The following is a 23727-nucleotide window of genomic DNA, read 5'->3' on the forward strand; positions in this document are numbered from 1 at the left end:
TATGTGCAGTTTGTTGTATATCAATTATATCTCAATTACACCTCATTAAAGGCACTGCAAGCGTGGGGAAGAAAGTCTTTAAAAATGTCACGATCACAAACCATATGTAAAATGATTAATTAGATTATACCAAAATTAAGGCTTTCGGTTCAATAAATAATATCACTTACAGAGTTAACGATGAAAATTGGGAAGAGATCTTTGCAATGTCTAAAATCAATGGAGTAATATCTGAGATATACAATAAGCTGCTGCAAATCAATATAAAAATACGGGAATCCCCATGGAAAAATTGGCAAAGGAAATGAATAGGCAATTCATAAAAGAGAAAAACCAACAGAAGAAATCTGAGAAGATGCTCAAACATTCATAATTAAACAAATGTAATGAGGTATCATTTTGAATTCACGGCAAATTGAAAAATTGGAAACCGGAATAATGTCAAGTATTGGCAAGGAAGTTGGGATATAGAAATCCCACCATCGATGGTGTGACAGTCCAGAGAGCGTGGAGCTCAATATGCACAAGAAATGATCCCAGAAGCAAAGGAGACATGTAGGAGGATTTTCAGTGCAGGACAGCTCATGCTGGCAGGAAGCTGGAGGCCATCACTGGACGGAGAACAAATAAAGCACAGAGCTCCACCTAACAGAATATCTTGCAGCAGTTAGGGGCAGAGGAATAGACGACATGGAGTCAAAGAAAGTTAATTTGTTTTGTTTTCTTTCTTTAAGATGGCAGATATCACAGCACGTTTGTATGCTAACGGGGATGCTCTAGTAGAGAGGAAAATCGATAATAGAAGAGAAAGGGGATGATGCAGGAGAAGGGCATCAGGGAATGGACTGAGGTGCAGAACTGAGGCTGGGGTAGGGTAAGGGATGGGGGAGTGACAGTTGCCTTAAAGAGCAGCAAGGGCAATTCACTGTAACAGGATGGAAGTCAGAGCATAGAAGTGAGGATCGAGGTAAATTGGCCAAATTGGTGGCAGAAAGATAAGGGTGCTTTCTTTTGATTACTTTTATTTTCACAGTAAAATAAGAACCCAAATTATCAGCTAAGAGAAAGGAAAGATAAAGGGATGGCAGATAACTGCAGAGAGCTTTCGTAAATAAAGCCTATCTCCCTTCATTTATTCAATCAGGGCAGCACCCAACAGAGATGGCCCTTTACTCGTCAGCTTTATCCAGTGTTTATAGCCCTGATGCTCAGCTTGATGTATTGAAGAATGAATACCAGCAAGCACACCCTGGGATCCAGCTGGGGAGGGGTGGGGTGGGGTTGGTGATAACAGGAAGAAATACTGCTAGAATTCAGGGAATGCTTCTTAAAGGTCAAGAACAACGAGGTAAGGAAGAGCTCTACCCACCCTTTCTCATTAAATCCAAACAACAAACTTAAAAGTAAATACAATTGTTCCACAAACAAGGAAAGTAAGGACGGTTTCCTCCTTCAGAACCAGGGCCTTGAACACTACTATGAAGTGGATGAGTGATAAAATGAAAGGCCCCTGAAGCGGTATTAGCTCAGTCACCTGATGGGAATTTGATTCTGAGCAGATGAAACTCCAGTCTCAGTGGGACACAAGAAATCCCACGTAAAAACCTGCGCCCCGGGCCGGCCTGGTGGAGCAGCGGTTAAGTGCGCACGTTCGCTTCTGGCGGCCCCGATCCCGGGTATGGACATGGCACCGCTTGGCAAGCCATGCTGTGGTAGGCATCCCACTATAAAGTAAAGGGATAGGCACGGATGTTAGCTCAGGGCCAGCCTTCCTCAGCAAAAACAGGAGGATTGGCGGCAGTTAGCTCAGGGCTAATCTTCCCCCCCCCCCCAAAAAAAACAACAACAAACCCTGCGCCCCTTCCGCAGATCACCTGATCACCTCATCCACCGTCATCAAGAGGATGACCTTGGAGAAGCTACCCACTTCCAGTTCTGTAAAATGAAGAGCGATGTCGCCTAGCTCACATAGGTTTTGTAAAGGAAACATTCTCTAAGTTTGAGGAAACGTTTGCAAATAAAGTGGTTTATGTACGTATATGCTAATGTTTCCCGGTTGCTATTACTATTATAACTATTATGCAAGTCGTCAAGGCAAGGCCAACGCCCCAAGGGCGAAGGTAGCCTCCAGCAGAGAACGGGCCCCCTAGGGTGCATATCAATGCGGAGCAAGTTTCAAGGATTTTAGCCCGTAGTCTTGGTTCAGAGTGAGAGGCGACATTTTTCTTCGTCCAGGCGTAACTAGTTGTTATTGAAGTTTTCAGGCTTTACACTCTTGGGGAAAATAATTACGCTCTCTGGGCGAGATCCAGAATGCCAATTTAAGAGATTAGAAATGCAACGCCGCGGGGGGCCTCACTGCTGCCCGCTGGGCACCAGGGGGCGCCCGTCGGACCCGTTCGGAGGCCCGCAGGGTTTAGGGCAGCCGCTCGCGGTGCGCCGACCGCCTCCCGCCAGCATCCAGGAGCTGGTGCTGAGGTGCCAGGGGTCGATGTCATTCGTGGACGCAGTCTCTAGTGCCCCCTCCTCCTCCTTTCCAGCGCGAGTCGGCGCTCGGAAGGCGCCTGGGAAGGTGTCAGCCCCTGCGGTGGGGATGGTGTGCCCATCCGGGTCCGCAGAAGAGCGGCGGGAACTCCAGCCGCCCCGACGGCGCGGTCAGACTCCAGCGTGGAAGGGGAGGCAGCTGTTCTCCCAGGCGGCCGTGGGGGGCAGCAGAGGGGACGGCGACAGGTGCGGGAGCCCCTCCCGGGCTGGAAGTGAAAAGGCGGGCTTCGGGGTCTGTTCCCAGGCTGGAAACCACCCCCGCCCCTCAACCAAATCCCCGGGAGAGGCCGGGCCGGCGCCGGTCTGGAGGAGGAAGCGGCCGGAGACAGTGCAATTTCACGCGGCCTCTGGGGCTCGGGTTCCTCGGCAGGGTGGATGACTTATGGGGTTTCGATGGGTTTCCGGGGAAACTGAGGTGGCCTGAGCGTGAGGCAAAAACACCCTCCCCCTCAAAAACACACACAGAGAGAAACATCCACATTCGGAGAGAAAACTCCCCAAGTGACCCAACCGGCTAGGGGAGTTGAGTGATTTGGTTAATGGGCGAGGCCAACTTTCCGGGGGCTGGGCTTTGACGCGCTCTCCCCACCCCCATTACCTTACTCCTTTGGAGGCATTTGGGGCGTTTGGAATCCTGACCTCCCCCTAGTCCAGCTCCTGAAGACAAATTAGTGTGAGACCCATCCCGGCTCAGCTGGGCCAAGCCGCGGGGCAGTGGGGCGTGGGGCGCGCGGGGCGGGCCGTCGGAGGCTCCGGCAATCCCTATCCAGCCTCGCGCCGGAGGGGGCGCGGCCGTGACTCACCCCCTCCCCCTGCCTCCCTCCTCCGCGCTCGCAGACTTACACCCTCCCCTGCCATCCCGCCCCGGACTCTGGCTCCGGCTCCGGTTGCAGTTTGCAACCTCCTCTACCGCCTCTCCCAATTCGCTGGCGGCTCAGGTGGCTCTGCTTCGATGTCCTACAGGGGTCCCCCGGGCCGGAGTCGGCTGGGCTCCCCTCACCCTCCGCTGGCGTCATGAGGGCGAACCGGGCTCTGCAGGTGCTGGGCTTGCTTCTCAGCCTGGCCCGGGGCTCCGAGGTGGGCAACTCGCAGGCAGGTAAGCGGCGCGGGAGCACGGGCAGCTCGGACCGCGGGATCCCGAGCCGAAGGCGCGGAACCCTGGAGGGCAGGGGCTACCGCAGTGCTAGGTTCGGGGTGCTGACCCTGGGTCCGCTGGGACCACCTCGGCGGGGACTGTCAGACTCGGGTTCTCGGCGTGATCCGGGCGGGGACGGGATTCCTGGACCACCACCACCACCTCCCCAGCGCGTCGCCGACCCTCGAATTTGTCTCTCTGGACAGGGCTGATGCCGAAACAGCTCACACTTCCGAGGGGGCTCTGCAGGGAGGGGAGATGGGACCTCCGTTCTGTTAACGTGAGGAGATGATTGGAGGTGGAGATCTTGGCGGAAGGGCGGGGGGGGGGGGGCTCTCAGTTTGCTCCCCAATCCTCTGTTTCCCCGGGTTTCAGCACACTCCAGTTTCGTTGTTTTGCCGACAGGGCGGAGCTATGGAAGGGTTGGAGGGGGTTGTTGTTCTCTGATGCTGGAAAAACAAGAGAGGCACCTCCTCTTCCGTGAGTGGGCCTGCCCTGGGGAGGGTTGAAATTAACCACAGGGCCAAGTCCAGGTAACATCAGGGTGAGAGGCCACGCAGAGGCTGACTGCCCTCTTTCCCTCAAAATAATATAGCTGGTTGGTCCTTGACGACTTGACGAGCCTCTCTTTGTCAAGACCCAGATCAGGTCAAAGAATATTTATTGAGCATCTACTATGTACAAGGCCCTGGGCCAGGAACTGTGGGGTCAAGGACTTCCAGCCTGTATTTCTCTCTCTTTTCTTTCCCCAACGTGAGGGCCAACAGGTCATCTCTCCTACCTTCTGAGCCTCCTGTCCTGGGGAGTCTTTCCTAGATCCAGCTTCTCCCCCACCCCCATTCTGTTTATTGTCTGACTGTCTCTAGGAGTCTGGACTAGAGTCAGATTGCTTTTCTATTCCTCCTCCCACTCCCATGCCATCTAAGCCACACACACACACACACACACACACACACACACACTTTGGGGCATCTCTGGGACAATGGACACCTGAGGGGTGCTGTTATTGCTGGCATTGGGGGAATCCTGTTGATCTCTTCCCTTCCCCCCAAGATCTCAGCTTGGGGTTTGGCCCAGCCAGGGCCCCTTCCCCAGGGTGGGAGTGGGAGAAACACCTGTGCTTCCCCCACAGTTGCTGGGCCTAAATTTAGACCCTGGGATCTTGAGATGTGAACACTCCCAGCTGGTGGAGGGCGGGGGTCTGGGGACTGGAGTGGGAGGGACCCAGTAGAGTGACTGTATCACTGTCCCATCCAGACCCCTGGGATCTTCAACCGGGAACCCAGGAGTCCCAGATCCTGGCCACCTTCCCTTAGGGAGCCAGGAGGCAGGCATGGTTGGGTCTCTTTACCCTTTATCTGGATCCTGCAGCCTCTGGGCATCCGGCCCTGTCTCAGTCCTTCTATAGCCCCTTTGTCCTGGCTGTGATGGGGGTGGGGGATGTTGGAGAGGAGGCCTCTGGTTGAGGAGGGGCCGGAGATTCTTGCTGTGACCCACCCCAGTGCTCTCTACCAAAGGAGGGCCTGTGACACTGCCCCTCCCTATGCCCCTGGTCCCTGGGTACAGCAGGGATTTTTATAACTTCCTCCCCCCTGCCCTCCTCCCCAAGCTGCGGGTTCCTCCTCAGAGGTGTTGTTCTTACTCTATTCCCGCCCAGGCCCTTTGCTCCCTGTTTGTGTAATACGGACTTTACCCTCTGGGGTGGCAGGGAACTGGGACCTCTAACGCTATAGCCTTCCAAGCAGCGACACAAAGTCTGCACATGCACGTATGGGCAGGTGGGATGGACGGGGCCACCTGCAATACTTCCTAACAAGGAAACCCAAGGACAGAACCTGTATCAATTTCTGGGCCAGCAGGGGAGCTGTGTACTTGTTCCTCCGTATGTGCGTACATGTACACCACACACACACCACCTCCCTCTGCAGAAATCTTGGCTCCTCCCTTATCTAGGGAGAAGAGTTGGCGCCTTGACTTGGAAGAGGGGGTGTCCTGCCAGGAAGGGGGTTGGGGTGGGGCTAGTCCAGAAATGACTAACCTTCCTAATCTCTCTTTTCAGCCCAAGGACCCTGGAGTTCCCAGGCTCCTCTGGGAGCTCCCGGCCTGTTTACCCTTCTGCTGGGTCTAGCCCACCCCCTTCCCTTTTTGGGGAGTGATAGCAAATGGGAGCCCTCAAAAGTCAAGTGGTCAGAGTAGGGGTGTATCTAGGAGGAGAGGTTGGGGCCTCACCAATCTCCCTCCTTCCCTTCCCACTCCTGCCTCCCACTAAGCTCCACTGCCTCAGGGAAGGGTGGCTGGAACAGGTGGTATCTCCCCCCACCCACACTCTTTCACTGAGCCAGCGGAAAGAGAAGGGTAGGAGTTCAGGGTCCAGGATTTCCCATAGCCCCTGTGTCCTCCATACTGACAAGGTAAAGTGAACCCCCAAGACCGACATACCTTATGAACCTTGAGTCTAGGCGCTCCCCCAACGCGAGTGAGGATTGCCATGTTGGAAGGCTTTTTAATCTCTTCTGACAATGACATTGAGTTGAAGCCTCAGAATGGGGGGAGTCTGCTGCTGTTTCTCTCCAGGCTTCTCTGCATTTGCTGAAAAATACTCTAGGCCTGGAAAGTGTGATGCTGAGGGAGCTGGAGTGTGCTGGGATGGGGAAAGGGAGTGAGAAGGGAAGCCAGAGTTTAGGAAGGAGGGACCTGGTAGGCAACCAGCTCCTTATCTTCCAGCTTGAAGACAAAGCTCACATTGACCCCACCACCACCACCAGAGCTCCCCCCTCTGGTGAGGTCACTTGCCTGAGCCCAAGTCTTAAGGGTGGAAGGGGGGTAGTGCTGAGGACAGGGTGTCTGGGGACAGGGTGGGGCAGCCCCCTCCTCCTAGATAGAATCGCCTCATTGTGGGCTGGACTGTGGCCCCAGGCAGTGCCCCCACCCTCTGCCCCCATCCCACCCTCAGTAGACACAATAGGGGCTGTGTACTAGCCCCAAAGAGATATTTATTCCGGGATCTAGAGAGAGGCAGGATGGGGGTAGAAAAGTTAGTGCCCTGGTTGGCAGGGGGGAGGGGGGAGAGGAGAGGGGAACCACGTCGTGGTCCTTTCCTAAAACTTCTTTGTAGGGAGGGGGAAAAAAACCTACACCCTCCTTGATTAACCTCTTAGTACCCAAAGTAGTACCTGAAAGAGACACAGAGGAGGTCCTGGTGGAAAAAGGAAACGTTTCACCTTCTTGTTCAGGGGAATAGTGAGGGGATTCTGAGAAAAGAGGAAGTTCAGGCTCTCGGTCCCACATGGGCCTTTGTGTCTGTCTGTAGGGGTGAGGGTTGGAGGCAGCTGCCTTCTGATGCTATTGAATGTTACTGGAAGAGGGTGACCAAAGCGGTGGTCTTGGAAACTTGTGTCCAGCCCTCTGCCCCTCTTACTTCCGCTTTGAACAGTGTGTCCTGGGACTCTGAATGGGCTGAGTGTGACTGGTGATGCCGAGAACCAATACCAGACGCTGCAAAAGCTCTATGAGAGGTGTGAGGTGGTGATGGGGAACCTGGAGATTGTGCTCACAGGACACAATGCTGACCTCTCCTTCCTGCAGGTTAGAGGGCCCAACCCCCTTCCTCAGCCTGTTCCCCCTTATCCTCCCTGCAGAAGCCTCCTTCCCTTCCTCGGGGCTACCCTCTGCTGGAGTTCAGCATTCCTAAGACTCCATAGTTCCTAAGATCCAAACCTAGGTGTTTATGGGACAATGACTGGAATCTGGGACTATGGTCTGGTCGCTGTAGCCAAGGATAGAGAGGGGCTGGCCATGAGAAGGGGGCAGGGGCGGGGTGATGTTCCACACCAGGAACTAATGTAGAGAGACACTGAGGGCTGAGAGGAAGCTGGGAGATGAGAAAGGGACTGTGCAAGGATTCTCTAGCATGAGGAGCTCTGAGAAGGACAGAGTAGAAGGCTGGAATTCCTCCATCATTGCTGCTGCCTGTGTTCACTTGCAGAAGGGACACAGTAGTGTGACACTGTCTACTCTACTGCAAAGTAGGAATTAGAAGAATTAGAGGAGTTAAGGATTCCTCAATGCCTTAGGGAGGGAGAGGGAGTAAGACTTTTTCCCCTGCTGTTCCTCTCACTGACATGATCTCCTCCATCACAGTGGATCCGAGAAGTGACCGGCTATGTCCTTGTGGCCATGAATGAGTTCTCTACACTGCCACTGCCCAACCTCCGGGTGGTGCGGGGCACTCAGGTCTACGATGGGAAGTTCGCCATCTTTGTCATGTTGAACTATAACACCAACTCCAGCCATGCGCTGCGCGAGCTCCGCTTTACTCAGCTCACTGGTCAGTTCCTGATGCTTCTTTCTGGCCTTGCCCCTCAGCCAGCCTGCTGACAGGCACCTCCTTGATGATGTCCCAAGACTGCTCACTCTCAGTGTCCCTTTCAAGATGCCCACCACTTTGACCATTGTGGTCTAACGGTCCACTACTGAAATAACACAGGGCCCCAGGAGGGAGCTGGGGCTTCTGCCCCAGCAGGAGGGTTCTTGTGTCCTGGTGGGGCTGGAATTTGAGCTGGATCTGTTACCCATTCCTCTAACTTCAAAGTACACTGTACCTTGATGTCCCTTCTCCCTGAGAATGGGAATCCTACCGCCTCCTCCCTCACAGTTCTCCACAAGCTGAAGGAATATATAGGGGTTAAATGCCACCTGGCCACCTTCTACTTCTCCCTGTCCCAGTCAGTTGGAAAACAGACTGGTAGGGTGGTGGGGGTGAGTCAGGGATCTTCTCTCTTTCTTTCCCTTCCCCTCCCCCACTGGCCAAACCGGATCTGGACAGGTGTCTGAGGAGGCGGGAGTTTCTTTTGGCTTGGCTCCTCCTGTATTACGAGGAGAGCTTTCTCTGCAGTTTGGATTTAACTGGACGTACCCGTCAGCCCGTTTCCCCTGCTCCTGGGTCTCGGGTGTCCATTTGGACTGGTGGGAAGGTAGGGAGGAGGAGGTCTGCCGTAGCCCTTAACCCTGTCACTTCTCTTCCCTACCTCAGAGATTCTGTCAGGGGGCGTTTATATTGAGAAGAACGATAAACTCTGTCACATGGACACAATTGACTGGAGGGACATCGTGAGGGACCCAGATGCCGAGATAGTGGTGAAGGACAATGGCAGGAGCTGTGAGTGGCCATGATCCAGACTGTTCCCCCTGCCCCCACCAAACCAGAGTGACTCCTTTCCCATCATCCTTGTATTCCTAATTGAATCACCTCTCCACTGAACAAACACCTCAGGCCCTAGACCCAGGGAGCCCGCCAGGAGGGAGCAGGTCAATCCCCTAGAATCTAAACCGCAGAAGCAGTGTGTCGAGAAAAGCGGCAAAAGATCTCTGTGTACCAAGTGGGGAAGCCAGATCTTTGAATTCCACATCCATTTCTCTTTCCATGATGACATACTCCTTTCTTCTTGGAACCTCCCTACCCCTGACTACAGTCTGCTGCTCTCTATCCACTCGCATGTACATATTCTTACTGGGTTCAGTTTGCCAAGGAGGTGCCAAGTTCCTGGGTGGGACTGGGGCTGAGCTTGGCATTTCCCCTGGACCCTCCCTTGAGCCACCCTGTGGGTGGCGTGGAGGCGTGGCTCCACCCCTTGTTGACAGGTTCACTGGAGCCCAGCCCTGCCCTGCAAGGGTGACGAGGGACACTGCTCTGGCTCTTCGCTTCCCAGGACTAGGGTGCCTGCGTGCTGACATCATACCCTGTTGATTCCAGCAAGCCTTTCTTAGCCCTGACAGTCTCTTGTGTTGCTTTCCTTCCCAACCAGGTCCCCCCTGTCATGAGGTCTGCAAGGGGCGATGCTGGGGTCCTGGACCAGAAGACTGCCAGACACGTGGGTTTACTTTCCTCACAAAACTTCAAATGCACACACTTGCATATCCCTGCCTCCCCCAGCCTTTGTCAACACTGGGGTAGGGTTGAGCTTAGACGGCAAGAGGGTGAGCAGTGGCCTCAGAATACAGTCCTAAGAGCCCTGACAACTGTGCTTTCTCTTCTTCCATAGTGACCAAGACCATCTGTGCCCCTCAGTGTAATGGCCACTGCTTTGGGCCCAACCCCAACCAGTGTTGCCATGATGAGTGTGCAGGGGGCTGTTCAGGCCCTCAGGACACAGACTGCTTTGTACGTACTATTGCCACCATTTACCTGGGTTCTGGGGGATGTGGGCTTTGGGGAGGAAGTCGGGGTACATATGTAACATGAGTTTTATGAGCCTCCCATGTTCCTAGGCCTGCCGACTCTTCAATGACAGTGGAGCCTGTGTACGCCAGTGTCCACAGCCTCTTGTCTACAACAAGCTAACTTTCCAGCTAGAACCCAATCCTCACACCAAGTATCAGTATGGAGGAGTTTGTGTGGCCAGCTGTCCCCGTAAGTGTCTGAAGGGAAGGAACAATGGTAGTGGAACCAGGATTTTAGACAAAATTTTAGGAGGCAAAAGGGATAAAGTTGACTGGTAAATAGAGAACGTAGAAGACAAATGGTTGTGATCATCTAACCACCCCCAATGAATGACCCATATGTCCTGTCCCCCATCTGTTTCCCCAGGACTTCCAGCAGTTTCTCCTGGTTCTGCTCCTTGGAGCAACAAACAGCACAGGGCCTTTCTAATCCATAGGACAGCATTTGAGGAACCTTGGGTGGTGGATTGGGGCAAATCCAGTGCAGAGCAGGAGGGAGCAAGGTTTGGTTGGCAGTTGGTAGTGTCCCTCCCGCATCACTAATGGTGCCCTCCTCTTTCCTAGACAACTTTGTGGTGGATCAGACATCTTGTGTCAGGGCCTGTCCTCCTGACAAGATGGAGGTAGATAAAAATGGACTCAAGATGTGTGAACCTTGTGGGGGGCTGTGCCCCAAAGGTGAGTAGGAGAAGCTAAGGAGTTTGTGGAGAGACAGCCTTTCCCCTGAGACTACTCAGCACCCAACCCCTGACCCCCACTGAGCCTCGTTTTTGTTTGCAGCCTGTGAGGGGACAGGCTCTGGGAGCCGCTTCCAGACTGTGGACTCTAGCAACATTGATGGATTTGTGAACTGCACCAAGATCCTGGGCAACCTAGACTTTCTTATCACCGGCCTCAATGGGTTAGAGATTCTTCTTTCCCCCTCTGGTCCCCCATCCCATCCATCCCTGTACAGTTCATTTCACTGGCTCAACCCTTCTCATATGTGGAGCTGATTAGGAATCTAAATCATGAAATCTTAGAGCTCACAAAGGACCTAACAGCGCTTAACTCAACCTTCCACCCAGGGCTTGAATCCCAAGACATCCCTAAGCAATCCAGCATCTAGCTGAGTGGCAAGGGACAGGGACATTGTGTCCTCCTTCTTAAAGTTTTCTAAAAGTTCTTCCTTAAATTTAGATAAAAATCTACCTTCCCATGATTTCCAGTGACTTCTCCTAGTTCTGCTCCTTGGAGTGGAGCCATAAAGAACAAAGGGACTTTCTACTACACAGGACAGTGCTTAAACTGTGTGTGTGTGTGTGTGCGTGCGCGCGCGCGAGAGAGAGAGAGAGCGAGAGAGACAGAGAGAGAGACAGAGAGAGAGACAGAGAGAGAGAGAGAGAGAGAGTGAGAGAGAGAGAGAGAGAGAAACATTAGGGCCACCTGTTTTCTTTTGACAGAATTTTAGATCCACACTGAAGTTGCAAAAATGGTGTAAAGATTTCCCATATGCTCTTTAGTAAAGTCCCCCAAATTTTAACATTATACCACATGCCACATGCTTTAGAAATTCTCTCTCACTATACACACACACTATATACTCTTATTTTTCTGAACCACTTGAGGGTAAATTTCCAGACATGGTGACCCCTTACCCCAGTTATGTTTCAATGTGTATTCCTTAAAAACGTTTTCCTCCATAACCACAGTACAATTGTTTAAATCAGGAAATTAGCATTGATACAAAATGTTATCTAATCTACAGACCTTATTCATATTTCGTTAATTGTCCTACCAATGTCCTGGATCATACATTACTTTTAGTTACGTCTCTTCAGTCTCTTTTAATCTATAATTGTTCATGGCGTTGATGAGTACAGGTCAGGTAATAGGTAGAATGTTCCTGAATTTGGGTTTGTCTGATGTTTCCTCATACTTAGATTTAAGTTATGCATTTTTTTTAAGATTGGCACCTGAGCTAACAAGTGTTGCCAATCTTCTTCTTCTTCTTTTTCTCTCCAAATCCCCCCAATACAATAGTTACATATTTTTAGTTGTGGGTCCTTCTAGTTGTGGCATGTGGGACGCCACCTCAGCATGGCCTGATGAGCGGTGCCATGTCCGTGCCCAGGATCCAAACAAGTGAAACCCTGGGCCTCCGAAGCGGAGGGCATGAACTTAACCACTTGGCCACAGGACCGGCCCCAAGTTATGCATCTTTGATAGGACTAGTACAGATGTACTCTCAGCGCAGCCTATCAAGGAGGCACATGTTGATTTGCCCCATCACTGGTGGTGATATCTCTGGTCACTTGGTTGAGGTGCTATCTGCCAGGATTTTCTACTGTAAAGTTAGTGTTTTTCCCTTTGCAATGAAAATAAGTATCTTGTGGGGAGATATTTGCCTGAATCAATTTTTACAAGCAGAGTTGCCAAATGAGGATTTTCTAATTCCGTTATTCCTTCTGCATTTATTTGTCGGCATTCTAGTGTTAGGAAGAGTCTTCTCTTCCTATTTATTTATTTAATCTGTGTGGGTACTTGTTTTAGTCAATGGTTTATAATCTCTTACAATCATGTTGGTGTTCAGTTGTCCCTGATCTGGCTATTGGAGCCCCCTTCAAGCTGGCTCCTGTGTTCGTTGGGCTTGTACCCTTAATTCTTTGAGCAGTTCCTCACTCTTTTGTACAAGATGCTGTAGGCTCATGTTATGTTTTTCCTGCCCCTGCCATTCTCCAAGGAGGCCTGTTTTCATTTAGTGGACAATGCTACTTAGAAACTAAGTTCTGAGGCTAGGCAGGCTCATTGCTACAGGATTGTACCTCTGCCTTGTTGACTGGTTTTTACCATTCCCTCCAGAGACCCCTGGCACAAGATCCCTGCCCTGGACCCTGAGAAGCTCAACGTCTTCCGGACAGTACGGGAGATCACAGGTGAGTGGGAGCAGAGGCTGTGCTTTCTGAGAGGAATAGATGAGCCACAAGCACAAACTGTGGTATAACCCTTGGGCAAATCTTGTCCCAAGCAACAGGGGAGAGACCAGGAGAACCTGAGGAAGAGGAAGGGGAGAAAGCTCCCTGCTCATGTGCCTCTCTCCAACCCCTCAGGTTACTTGAACATCCAGTCCTGGCCTCCCCACATGCACAACTTCAGCGTCTTTTCCAACCTGACAACCATTGGGGGCAGAAGCCTCTACAAGTGAGTAGAGGGTGTGGAGTTGGTAGCATCTCCAGGCAATGAAGACTGTTTCTTAGGCATCCTTGAGTGAAATTCAAGGCATTGTCTCATAAGCAGGCCCAAAGGGTCAGAGAGTTTGATGGGGAAAAGGCGAAAGGAGTGGGGAACCCCTCTCAGTGGGTGTGACTTGCCCAGAGCAAAGTTGCTGAATGAAAATGAATCCACTGCATGGTCTATTTTCCCTTTGTAGTCTCTCCTCTCATCCTGTCTCCTTGCTTTCAGCCGGGGCTTCTCATTGTTGATCATGAAGAACTTGAATATAACATCCCTGGGCCTCCGATCCTTGAAAGAAATTAGTGCTGGGCGTATCTACATAAGTGCCAATCGGCAGCTCTGCTACCACCATTCTCTGAACTGGACCAGGCTGCTTCGTGGGCCTTCGGAAGAGAGACTAGACATCAAGCATAATCGGCCTCGCAGAGACTGCAGTGAGGGAAAGGGCCCACTGGGTGGCGGAAAGAGGGAGTCAGGGAGGAGAGGGGTATAAGACTGTTCTGCCCTGGAAGTGGGAGTAGGGGTGGGGTTGGAGCCAAGGAGAGGGGGATGTTAGGCTAGAAGCAGCAATGAGGAAGAGTCCAGGAGAGGGCTTGTTAGGAGACCTCAGACTCCTCCTAACCTACCCCTTCCTTTCTAGTGGCAGAAGGCAAAGTGTGTGACCCACTGTGCTCCTCCGGGGGATGCTGGGGCCCAGGCCCTGGTCAGTGCCTATCCTGTCGAAACTACAGCCGAGGAGGTGTCTGTGTGACCCACTGCAACTTTCTGAATGGGTACAGTGAGGGGAGAGCAAATCAAGGGGTGGGGAGATGGAACCCTGGGATGGAGCTGTTCAGGTGGCACCTGAAAGCCTTGAGACAACTTTCTGCATATGCCTTGGTGGGAGTGAGGTAGGAGACCCTGAGGTTGGGGGATCAGGACATGAAGGTCAGGACTTGGAAGTGACCCCCCTCCCTTTACTGCCCACTGCAGGGAGCCTCGTGAGTTTGCCCATGAGGCTGAATGCTTCTCCTGCCACCTGGAATGCCAACCCATGGAGGGCACCGCCACATGCAATGGCTCGGTAGAGTAGCAGCACCAGCATCTCTAAGGGAGGGTGGGGCAATGCTGAAGGGTCTAGGGAATGATATGGCCAATCTCAAGGCCAGCACAGGGAGGCCAGAAAATGCTAGCGTCTGAGGATGGAGGATCCTCAATGGCTGGGTTGGTCCTTGCTGGGAGGTATGGAATTGACCTGGGGGTCTCATTCTTCCTGACCTTTTCTCTTCCACCCAGGGCTCTGATGCTTGTGCCCAGTGTGCCCATTTTCGTGATGGGCCTCACTGTGTGAGCAGCTGTCCCAATGGAGTCCTCGGTGCCAAGGGCCCCATCTACAAGTACCCAGATGCCCAGAATGAATGTCGGCCCTGCCATGAGAACTGCACCCAGGGGTCAGTGATGGGATGATAAGAGGAGTTCGGGGGAGGGGTAGGAGCACAGAACTGGGGGGAAAGAAGAAGGTGAAGGGAGCAGAAAGAAGAAAGGAACTATGATTTAAGAATCATTCCCAGGGCCAGCCTGGTGGTGCAGTGGTTAAGTGTGCACGTTCCGCTTTGGCAGCCCGGGGTTCGCCGGTTCGGATCCCGGGTGCGGACATGGCACCACTTGGCAAGCCATGCTGTGGTAGGCGTCCCACATATAAAAAAGTAGAGGAAGATGGGCACAGATGTTAGCTCAGGGCCAGCCTTCCTCAGCAAAAAGAGAAGGATCGGTGGCAGTTAGCTCAGGGCTAATCTTCCTCAAAAAAAATCATTCCCAGTGTGTAGTGGAGGACTGGAGAAAGGAAAACTCAGTAACAGCACAAAATTACACCACAGTTTTGGGAACCTGGAATCACCTCAGCTCAGGGGAGTTTTCATTCAAGAGAGGGCCTTAGGGGGAGGGTTGGTGAGCTAGAGATGGGGCCATGTTTTGCGATATGCCTTGGGCTCCAGGATAGGACATCATGGTAGGGTCTGAAACAATCTTGTATGTTGAGGCTGCTGGAATTCTCCCAGCTCCCATTTAAGGAGGTGACTTTCTTCTCCAGGTGTAAGGGACCAGAGCTACAAGACTGTTTGGGCCAAACACTGGTACTGATCAGGTATGATGGGCCTGGAGATTGAGGAAGCTGGGGATATTTGGGAGAGAAGCTAGGTAGAGGGCAGCAGCCTGCTGAGCAGCGTTGAGCATTAATTCTGGCCTTCTATATACAGTCCACTATCACTAGACTTGGACACAAGAATCCAGGCTTCTGGCCTTCCCTTCCTAAAATTAACTTGCAGTAGCGGGGGTGGGGGGGAGTGTCCAAATTTAGGTTAACTTCTTCAGTGCTCAAGGATATATGTGTGTGCGAATGTTAATTTCTTGCCCCAGATCTGCACTACACCTTTAGTACAGCTATAGATGACATTTGTAAGGGAGGTGTAGACCCAGGATAATGCTGGATTTCTTTATCCCACAGCAAAACCCACCTGGCAATGGCTTTAACACTGGTAGTGGGATTGGCGGTGATTTTCCTGATCCTGGGTGGCTCTTTTCTCTACTGGCGTGGGCGCCGGATTCAGAATAAGAGGGCTATGAGGCGCTACTTGGAACGGGGTGAGGTGAGTGCCTGGCTTCCTCTTGAAAGATATCCTGTACATCACTCTTTAAGAGCCTCTTCCTTCCTCAGAGACTTGATCCCTGTCTTCAAGGAGGTAGTATGGTCCACTAGAAAGAACTCTGGCCAGAGAAATGGGAGACATGCATTCTAGTCCCAATTTTGCCATGAATTTGCCACATGACTTGGGAGAAGCTCCTTTCATTCTCTGTGCCTCAGTTTATGCATGTTTACAGAGGAAATAATAACATCCACCCTTACAAGATGGCTGTAAGGGTGAAAGGGGATGATGCATGTGAAAGTGCTTTGAAAAGCACAGAATTGTATAAAAGTACTCAAGGTGATAGTATTACCGACTCTCCCCACTTCCCCCATCAAAGGAAAAACCCAACCCTCTTGATTCCTGACCTCATGAACACAACTTCCTCAGTCCTCAGGGTCTGTTATTCCCCACTATGCCTGCAGTGCTTTCCAAGACCAAAAGACAATTCCTCTTCCCGCTCCCACCCTTTGGGCTTTGCTGCTCTTGGCGTCCACCTATAGGGAAGGGGCTGGAGTGGGACATGGGGTGGGCTTGCCTGAGTACCTCCTTCCCATCTGTTCCTCAGAGCATAGAGCCGCTGGATCCCAGTGAGAAGGCTAACAAAGTCTTGGCCAGAATCTTCAAAGAGACAGAGCTGAGGAAGCTTAAAGTGCTTGGCTCAGGCGTCTTTGGAACTGTGCACAAAGTAAGTGGTCCACAGGAAGTCTGGGGAGGTGGGGAAAGGATCTAGGGCAAAGGGGAGAAAAGATTTAGGGAAACGACTAGCCTGGGGAGAATGACCTTAGGCTGACTCCTGCCCAAACTTCCCAGGGAGTGTGGATTCCTGAGGGTGAATCAATCAAGATTCCAGTCTGCATTAAAGTCATTGAGGACAAGAGTGGACGGCAAAGTTTTCAGGCTGTGACAGATGTAAGTGAAGGAAGGGTATTCTGTATCTGTGTATACACTAGATACAGTTATGCAGAAGCATGGTTCTGTGTTAGCAGATACTAGATTAGCAATGTTGATGTCCATGAATGTTGGAGGGAGCCCTGGGCTGGGTATCTGTGAAGCTATTTCTTCCCTAGCTAACCCCTCTTCTGTGTCTTAGCATATGCTGGCCATTGGCAGCCTAGACCATGCCCACATTGTACGGCTGCTGGGACTCTGCCCAGGGTCATCTCTGCAGCTCGTCACTCAATACTTGCCTCTGGGTTCCCTGCTGGATCATGTGAGGCAACACCGGGAGGCACTGGGGCCACAGCTGCTGCTCAACTGGGGAGTACAAATTGCCAAGGTGAGAGGAGCCTGGAGGAGTTCTACGATAGAACTGCCTGGCTGGGGAGGGTGAAGTTCTAAGAGGTGCCTTTAGGGTTTGGGGTGATTCTGGATCTCAAAGACCAGTTCCCTCGACTTTGAGAATACCTCCTTTCCCTATAGGGTATGTACTACCTTGAGGAGCATGGTATGGTGCATAGGAACCTGGCTGCCCGAAATGTGCTACTCAAGTCACCCAGTCAGGTTCAGGTGGCGGATTTTGGGGTAGCTGACCTGCTGCCCCCTGATGATAAGCAGCTACTACACAGTGAGGCCAAGGTGAGGTGACACAAAAGGCTGGGTAAGGAGGTGGGGGAGGAGTGAAGCATGGGGATAGGGAGCCGTCAGTGGTGTCTTTCAGAGGCAAGCAGATGTTGCGTGGTCAGTTCAAGGACAGGAGCCTGGAAATGCCAGAAATATAAGTTCAGAGAGCAACAAAGAGAAGAATGATAAAGAACTTGGGGGTTAGAAATGCAAAGAAAATTTGTGGAACTCAACTGGTAACACCTTTGTCTTTAATCCCCCAGACTCCAATTAAGTGGATGGCCCTCGAGAGTATCCACTTTGGGAAATACACACACCAGAGTGACGTCTGGAGCTATGGTCAGTCCATCTGGATGCCCTCCACACCATCACTGGCCCAGTTGCCTTTTGAGACCCCGCCTTCGAATCTCTTAAGCCCTTCAGATCCTTGTGTCAGATCAAGCTCTGCCTTCCCTTCATCTTCATGTCCATGTCTACTATGCTACCATCAACTGGTCATGTCTTCCTATACCAGGTGTGACAGTTTGGGAGCTGATGACATTTGGGGCAGAGCCCTATGCAGGACTGCGACTGGCTGAAGTACCAGACCTTCTGGAGAAGGGGGAGCGGTTGGCACAGCCCCAGATCTGTACCATTGATGTCTACATGGTCATGGTCAAATGTGAGTTACCTGCTGATTTCAGGCATTTTCTAACTGACTTCCCTCCCTACTACACTCCTATCTTATGGCTCTGCTACCTACATTTTACCCAGGTTGGATGATTGATGAGAACATTCGCCCAACCTTTAAAGAACTAGCCAATGAATTCACCAGGATGGCTCGAGACCCACCACGGTATCTGGTCATAAAGGTCAGTAGGGATTAGGAGGTTTCAAAGAGATTCAGAGAAAAGATTGACTTGGCTGGAACCGAGATCCACCTTAACGATCACCTGCCCCTATAGAGAGAGAGTGGGCCTGGAATTCCCCCTGGGGCAGAACCTCCCGCTCTGACAAACAAGGAACTGGAGGAAGTAGAGCTGGAGCCAGAACTAGACCTAGACCTGGACCTGGAGGCAGAGGAGGACAACCTGGCGACAACACTAGGCTCTGCCCTCAGCCTGCCAGTGGGAACACTTAATCGGCCACGTGGGGTAAGTCACTTTCCAGTTACCCAAGAAATTGCACCCTGAGCCCTCTGCACACCTGTACCCTCATGAACCCCACAGATACCCAGATTAACTATTCAAAAGCTCCCATGGTGAGTAAATTCCTCCCTTTATCTAAAACTCTTGCTTACTTTTTTCATCCTAGAGCCAGAGCCTTTTAAGCCCATCATCTGGATATATGCCTATGAACCAGGGTAATCTCGGGGAGGCTTGCCAGGTAAGGCCTGTCTCTTTAAGGGGCTGATGAGAGGGTGGGTGGCAGAGAGTCTTAGGAACTATAGGGGTTGTGGGAAACTTTAGAAACCTCTGAGGTTTAATCGGTGTCCTACAAAAAAGAAGACAGTGAACAACCCAATCTCTTTCTTTTTTTTTGTTTGTTTGTTTGGTTTTTTTTGAGGAAGATTAGCCTTGAGCTAACTGCTGCCAATCCTCCTCTTTTTGCTGAGGAAGACTGGCCCTGAGCTAACATCCGTGCCCATCTTCCTCTACTTTATATGTGGGACGCCTACCACAGCATGGTGTGCAAAGCGGTGCCATGTCCACCCCCGGGATCCAAACTGGCAAACCCCGGGCCACCGAAGCGGAATGTGCGCACTTAACCGCTGCACCACCGGGCCAGCCCCCACAATCTCTTTCTAAACAAATATCTATTCTTTCCTTGTCTCTGTGTAAATCTCCATGTATTATTTTCCTCCTCAGGAGTCTGTAGTTTGTGGCAGCAGTGAACGGTGCCCCCGTCCAGCCTCTCTGCACCCAATGCCACGGGGACGCCTGGCATCAGAGTCATCAGAGGGCCATGTGACCGGTTCTGAGGCTGAGCTCCAGGAGAAGGTGTCAATGTGTAGAAGCCGGAGCCGGAGCCCACGGCCACGTGGAGACAGTGCCTACCATTCCCAGCGCCACAGCCTGCTCACTCCTGTCACCCCACTCTCTCCACCAGGGTTAGAGGAAGAGGATGTCAATGGTTATGTCATGCCAGATGCACATGTCAAAGGTGCCTGACTCTTCCTAGGGCTTTCCTCAAATCTTTCTCTAATCCCCTTTCTTCAGGCTCCTCTTAATCCTTTTATCTTCTCTGATCATATGCCTCCCTATTCATTTTTTCCTAACTTTCCCCCACCCCCCTGCCTATTACCATGAAGTTCTCCATATACCTAGCCTCTCTTCTCAACCCCCAGGTACTCCCTCCTCCCGGGAAGGCACCCTTTCTTCAGTGGGTCTCAGTTCTGTCCTGGGTACTGAAGAAGAAGATGAAGATGAGGAGTATGAATACATGAACCGGAAGAGAAGGCGCAGTCCTCCTCGTCCTCCTAGGCCAAGTTCCCTTGAGGAGCTGGGTTATGAGTACATGGATGTTGGATCAGACCTCAGTGCTTCCCTGGGCAGCACACAGAGTTGCCCACTCCACCCTGTGCCCATCATGCCCACTGCTGGCACAACTCCAGATGAGGACTATGAATATATGAATCGGCGACGTGGTGGAGGAGGTCCTGGGGGGGATTATGCAGCCATGGGCGCCTGCCCAGCAGCTGAGCAAGGGTATGAAGAGATGAGAGCTTTCCAGGGGCCTGGACACCATGCCCCCCATGTCCATTATGCCCGTCTCAAAACTCTACGTAGTTTAGAAGCCACTGACTCTGCCTTTGATAACCCTGATTACTGGCATAGCAGGCTTTTCCCCAAGGCTAATGCCCAGAGAACATAACCCGTGTTCCCTGAGGTACTCAGGGAGCATTCGATGGCAGCTAGTGCCTCTAGAGGGTACCCCTCTTCTCCCTAGTCCCTCTCCCCCACAGGTCTCAGCCCCATTTCCCCAGTCCTAGACAATTCCATTCAACCTTTGGAGGCTTTTTAAACACTTGGAGGACACAACATTCTTGTGGTATGTAGCCAGCTGTGCACTTTCTCCTCTTTCCCAATCCCATTCCTCAGCTTCGTCAGGGGAACTCCCTGGAGATATGAAGGATTACTCCCTATGTCCCCCTCTCTCAGACTTGTTGAGACCAGGCTGTAAGGAGTGACTTTGTTTCCCGTCAGCATCCTAAGGAAGAGGAAAGGGGGAAAACCCGCAAGGGAAAGAAAATTTTGGCTCATGACTCTTAACCCCCTGGAAAGAATGGGAAGCTTAAAATCTTGAGGAACAAAGAAAGAGGTTAGGAGTAGATATTAATTACTATTAATTGAGCATTTACTGTGTGCCAAGCATCATGCTGAACTTTACCTACATTATCTCAGTTAATCCTTTTACAACAATTCTATGAGCTAGGTATTATCTCATTTCACAAATAAGGAAACTGAGCCTTAAAGAGATTAAGTCAATTAAGTGGCATGTCCAGGGGTCAAAATCTTCCAATGCATATGGTCTTACTGTAAGATAGCAAGGAAAACCTGTGTAAGGCAGAGCCCTTGTAATGGGCATTGTCTTGTTTTTGCACTGAATCAAGTCTAACTCCTACAACCACAGCCTCCTACACCCAGACTTCTCATACAGGAAGCAAGGGGAAGGGGGTGGTCAGAAGGAAAAATAACTGGACATCTTTGTGTAAACTATAATCTACATGTGTTAGAAATGATCTCCACTTCTTATCTAAGGGGCAGATCCACAAGGGTCCCAAGAGCTGGGTTTTTTTTTGTTGTTTCTTTTTTTTTGGTGATGAAGCTTGTCTCTAAGCTAACATCTGTTGCCAATCTTCCTGTTTTTGCTTGAAGAAGACTGTCCCTGAGCCACATTTGTGCCCATCTTCTGTCTATGTGGGACACTGCCACAGCGTGGCTTGATAGCGGTACACAGGTCCACACCCAGGGTTCCAAACCTGCGAACCCCGGGCCACTGAAGCAGAGGACACCAACTTAACCACTGCCACCCGGCTGGCCCCCCAAGAGCCACTTTTAGAAACTATTCTCATCCCGTAGTGGGAAGCTTCCAGTTGGGATAGAAAGAGGACCCGGCTTCAGACCTCTGTCCCCTTGGATGCGAAACGGGGAGTATGTGTTGTTTTTTTTGTTTTGTTTTTATACATATCTGAATAAAAAGTGCCAGTTTTTCAGCTTCTTGTCTGTCAAATGAAGAAAACCTTTAGTGTGCGAGACCACTCCTTTTCTCTGCTTCTCAGCAGTGGACAGCTACCATCGCATGCTTTTGGCTTGTCTTCTGACGGTCCTACTCTTGTCCCATGCAGCTTTCTTCAGCCCTACTTTTTTCCCTTAAGGGTTTTACTAAGAATCTACAAAGAATAGAGATTCCAGCAGGGAATAATAAAAAAAAAACAAGTTTGGTGAAGTTAGCAAAAGCCCTGGAGATGCACTCCCTCAAGAGGCGGAATACTAAAACTCCCATGTTTCAAGACTCTTAATCTCTTTAAAAAGTCACGCTCTGAACACTTCCCTTAGGTGCCATCAAAGCCAGTTGTTGGACCAACAGTGCCATCTTCAGTGGGAGTCCAGCCTCTAGACTGGGAGGCTGTAAATGGATAATCCCTCCGGAGTCTAGTTGCCCAGTGAGTCCCTGCTCCTTGCACTCTTGGTCTACACGCGCTCTGCCCCTCCCGGTTCTCCCAGCATCGGAGGACTATTGGACCGGCTGGGCCGGTCCTGCCAGTCGCTCCAGGGGTCCGGCGAAGGGCGCGACCAGCCTCCCCGCCCTTTGTGTAGTCACTCCCTACTCGCCTCGGCTCCACCCTGCTCCACCCAGCCCGGCCGCCTCCAAACTCTTTTCCCCGCCGTAGCTCCGCCCCTTCTCCCTCAGCCCGCCCCCCTACGTTACGGGGTTTCGCTCGGCGCTCCTGGTGGATACACTTTTTCTTGGAGAGACCACGCTTCGCCTCACGCTCCCCAACGGCTCCGCCTTCCCGCCGGAGCCTGACCCTTCCCAGAGTGCCTGGCGATTCCGGCGTGCGAGGCCCTCGGAGGGCAAGGCCCCAGGGCCTGGTTTAGGGGTGCGAAAAGCAGGCTGGGAATTGTAGTTTACGAGTCCGCAAGGGCGCCTAGCAGCCGCCTGTGGAAAGGACTCGTTGTCCCAGCGTGCCCTGCGCCTCAGCCCGCGCGCTCGCAGCTTCTCGCTCTCGCTCGCTCGCCCGCCCGCTCCCTTGCTTGCTCGCGCTTTTGCTCGCGCTCTCCTCGCGGATTGTAGGGGCTCTAGCCACAGCTTGCGGCTGGGAAGGAAGACAGAGGCGGCGGCTCACGGGGAACGAAGCTGCAGTGGTGGTGGTGGTGGGAAGATGTCGGGCGAGGATGAGCAGCAGGAGCAAACTATCGCCGAGGACCTGGTCGTGACCAAGTATAAGATGGGGGGCGACATCGCCAACCGTGAGTGCGGCCTCAGGGGTCCCGAGATCGAGGCTGAGAGGGATAGGGAAGGGGACGGTGCTGGGCTGACCCTGGAGGGGCTGGAGCGGTGGGGTCCTGCGGAGTGAGCTACTGAGGGCCCCGCGCCGGTCCGCTGGGGGTGGCGTGGTGGGAAGACGCTGGGTCGTGCCTGGGACCTGAGCGGCCAGGCCTGGGCTGGAGCGTGTGGAGGTGCGGGCCGGCGGCCGGGAAGAGCGCAGAGCGGGGCCGCCAGGCGGCTCGGACCCAAGGCCGTTCGTAAGGAGGCAAGGCGCATCTCTTGCCCCTCACCCTTCTGTCTGGATCTCTGCCGCCTCTGCTTCTGGCAGCGGCGAGGCCACCTCGAAAGGCAGCACCCAGCTGTTGGCGACGGAAGCGCCCCTCTGTTTTGTCGCGGCTCCCCGGCGTCAGGAGCCGAGCCGGCACGTGTTGCCAGGTCCCCGTGCGGATCGCCGGCTCCCTTCCTTCATTAGGGTCCCTGACATCAGCTTCCCTACCACGTGCTTTGCTGTAGTCTTTCGTTCTGTACATCAACTCTTTCTCTGATGGGAGCCCTCTTCTGCTCCTGGGCCAGCTCAGGGACCGATGGCGGGCACCCCTAGAGCTCCTAACACAACTCTTAGAGATACGTTTGGCTTTTCTAGAAGTTAATTACTGCCTCCAATGTGCAGATAACCCTAGCCATCAAATTGATTGTTCTCAGGGGCTTGACAACTTTAGGAGTGTTTTGAGGTCCTCCTCACCCCAACTAGGCAAACTTGTGAACAGTACTGAAAAGGGAGGACTCATTTTTAGATCTTAGAGGTCATTCTTAGTAGGACTGTGCCCTGTCTTTCTCAGCAGCTGCCTGCCACTCTAAGCAGATGTCTCACTTTGTGTTTTCTCTCTTTCCAATTCACCTTTCCAATTTAAAACCCAGTTA

The 23727-nt window shown here is 52.2% G+C and overlaps 2 protein-coding genes and 2 long non-coding RNA genes across 6 annotated transcripts in view; 2 read left to right on the forward strand and 2 right to left on the reverse strand.

The window, feature by feature from the left end:
* Positions 1–6259, reverse strand: LOC139083608 (uncharacterized). The gene is made up of 5 exons (XR_011540481.1): positions 6119–6259; positions 3388–3922; positions 3143–3201; positions 1875–2750; positions 1–1724 (listed from the first exon to the last, which is right to left on the reverse strand). It is a non-coding gene; the product is annotated as an uncharacterized lncRNA (long non-coding RNA).
* ERBB3 (erb-b2 receptor tyrosine kinase 3) lies at positions 3407–21529 on the forward strand. Of its 2 annotated transcripts, none has more exons than XM_070621617.1 (28): positions 3407–3640; positions 7113–7264; positions 7820–8006; positions 8712–8837; positions 9484–9549; positions 9721–9839; positions 9947–10088; positions 10463–10576; positions 10679–10799; positions 12740–12813; positions 12988–13078; positions 13340–13545; positions 13752–13884; positions 14084–14174; positions 14387–14541; positions 15180–15233; positions 15594–15735; positions 16340–16459; positions 16585–16683; positions 16865–17050; positions 17194–17349; positions 17598–17673; positions 17849–17995; positions 18088–18185; positions 18279–18467; positions 18628–18699; positions 19182–19476; positions 19661–21529. In XM_070621617.1, the coding sequence occupies exons 1-28, from the start codon at positions 3559–3561 to the stop codon at positions 20185–20187; spliced, it is 4020 nt and encodes a 1339-aa protein (XP_070477718.1). In that variant the 5' UTR covers positions 3407–3558; the 3' UTR covers positions 20188–21529. The 2 variants fall into 2 exon arrangements, with proteins under 2 accessions (XP_070477718.1, XP_008528383.2); XM_008530161.2 differs by lacking the exon at positions 3407–3640 and adding an exon at positions 6169–6458.
* Positions 21063–22348, reverse strand: LOC139083610 (uncharacterized). The gene is made up of 2 exons (XR_011540483.1): positions 22246–22348; positions 21063–21706 (listed from the first exon to the last, which is right to left on the reverse strand). It is a non-coding gene; the product is annotated as an uncharacterized lncRNA (long non-coding RNA).
* PA2G4 (proliferation-associated 2G4) overlaps positions 22079–23727 on the forward strand; it is an 8979-nt gene continuing 7330 nt past the window's right edge. For both annotated transcript variants that reach the window (XM_008530148.2, XM_070621621.1), the window contains exon 1: positions 22079–22787. In XM_008530148.2, coding sequence (XP_008528370.1) covers positions 22700–22787 — 88 coding nt within the window. In that variant the 5' untranslated portion in view covers positions 22079–22699. The remainder of the gene's footprint in view (positions 22788–23727) is intronic.

Source organism: Equus przewalskii, chromosome 5, assembly GCF_037783145.1.
Source record: "Equus przewalskii isolate Varuska chromosome 5, EquPr2, whole genome shotgun sequence".
NCBI classification, from domain to species: domain Eukaryota; kingdom Metazoa; phylum Chordata; class Mammalia; order Perissodactyla; family Equidae; genus Equus; species Equus przewalskii.

Coding starts and splice junctions, on each gene's coding strand:
- ERBB3 (XM_008530161.2), top strand. CDS start 6,299: ATGCTGAGGGAGCTGGAGTGTGCTGGGATGGGGAAAGGGAGTGAGAAG. Junction 10,800..12,739: donor CTTATCACCGGCCTCAATGG/GTTAGAGATTCT, acceptor CATTCCCTCCAG/AGACCCCTGGCACAAGATCC. Junction 18,468..18,627: donor CACTTAATCGGCCACGTGGG/GTAAGTCACTTT, acceptor TTTTCATCCTAG/AGCCAGAGCCTTTTAAGCCC.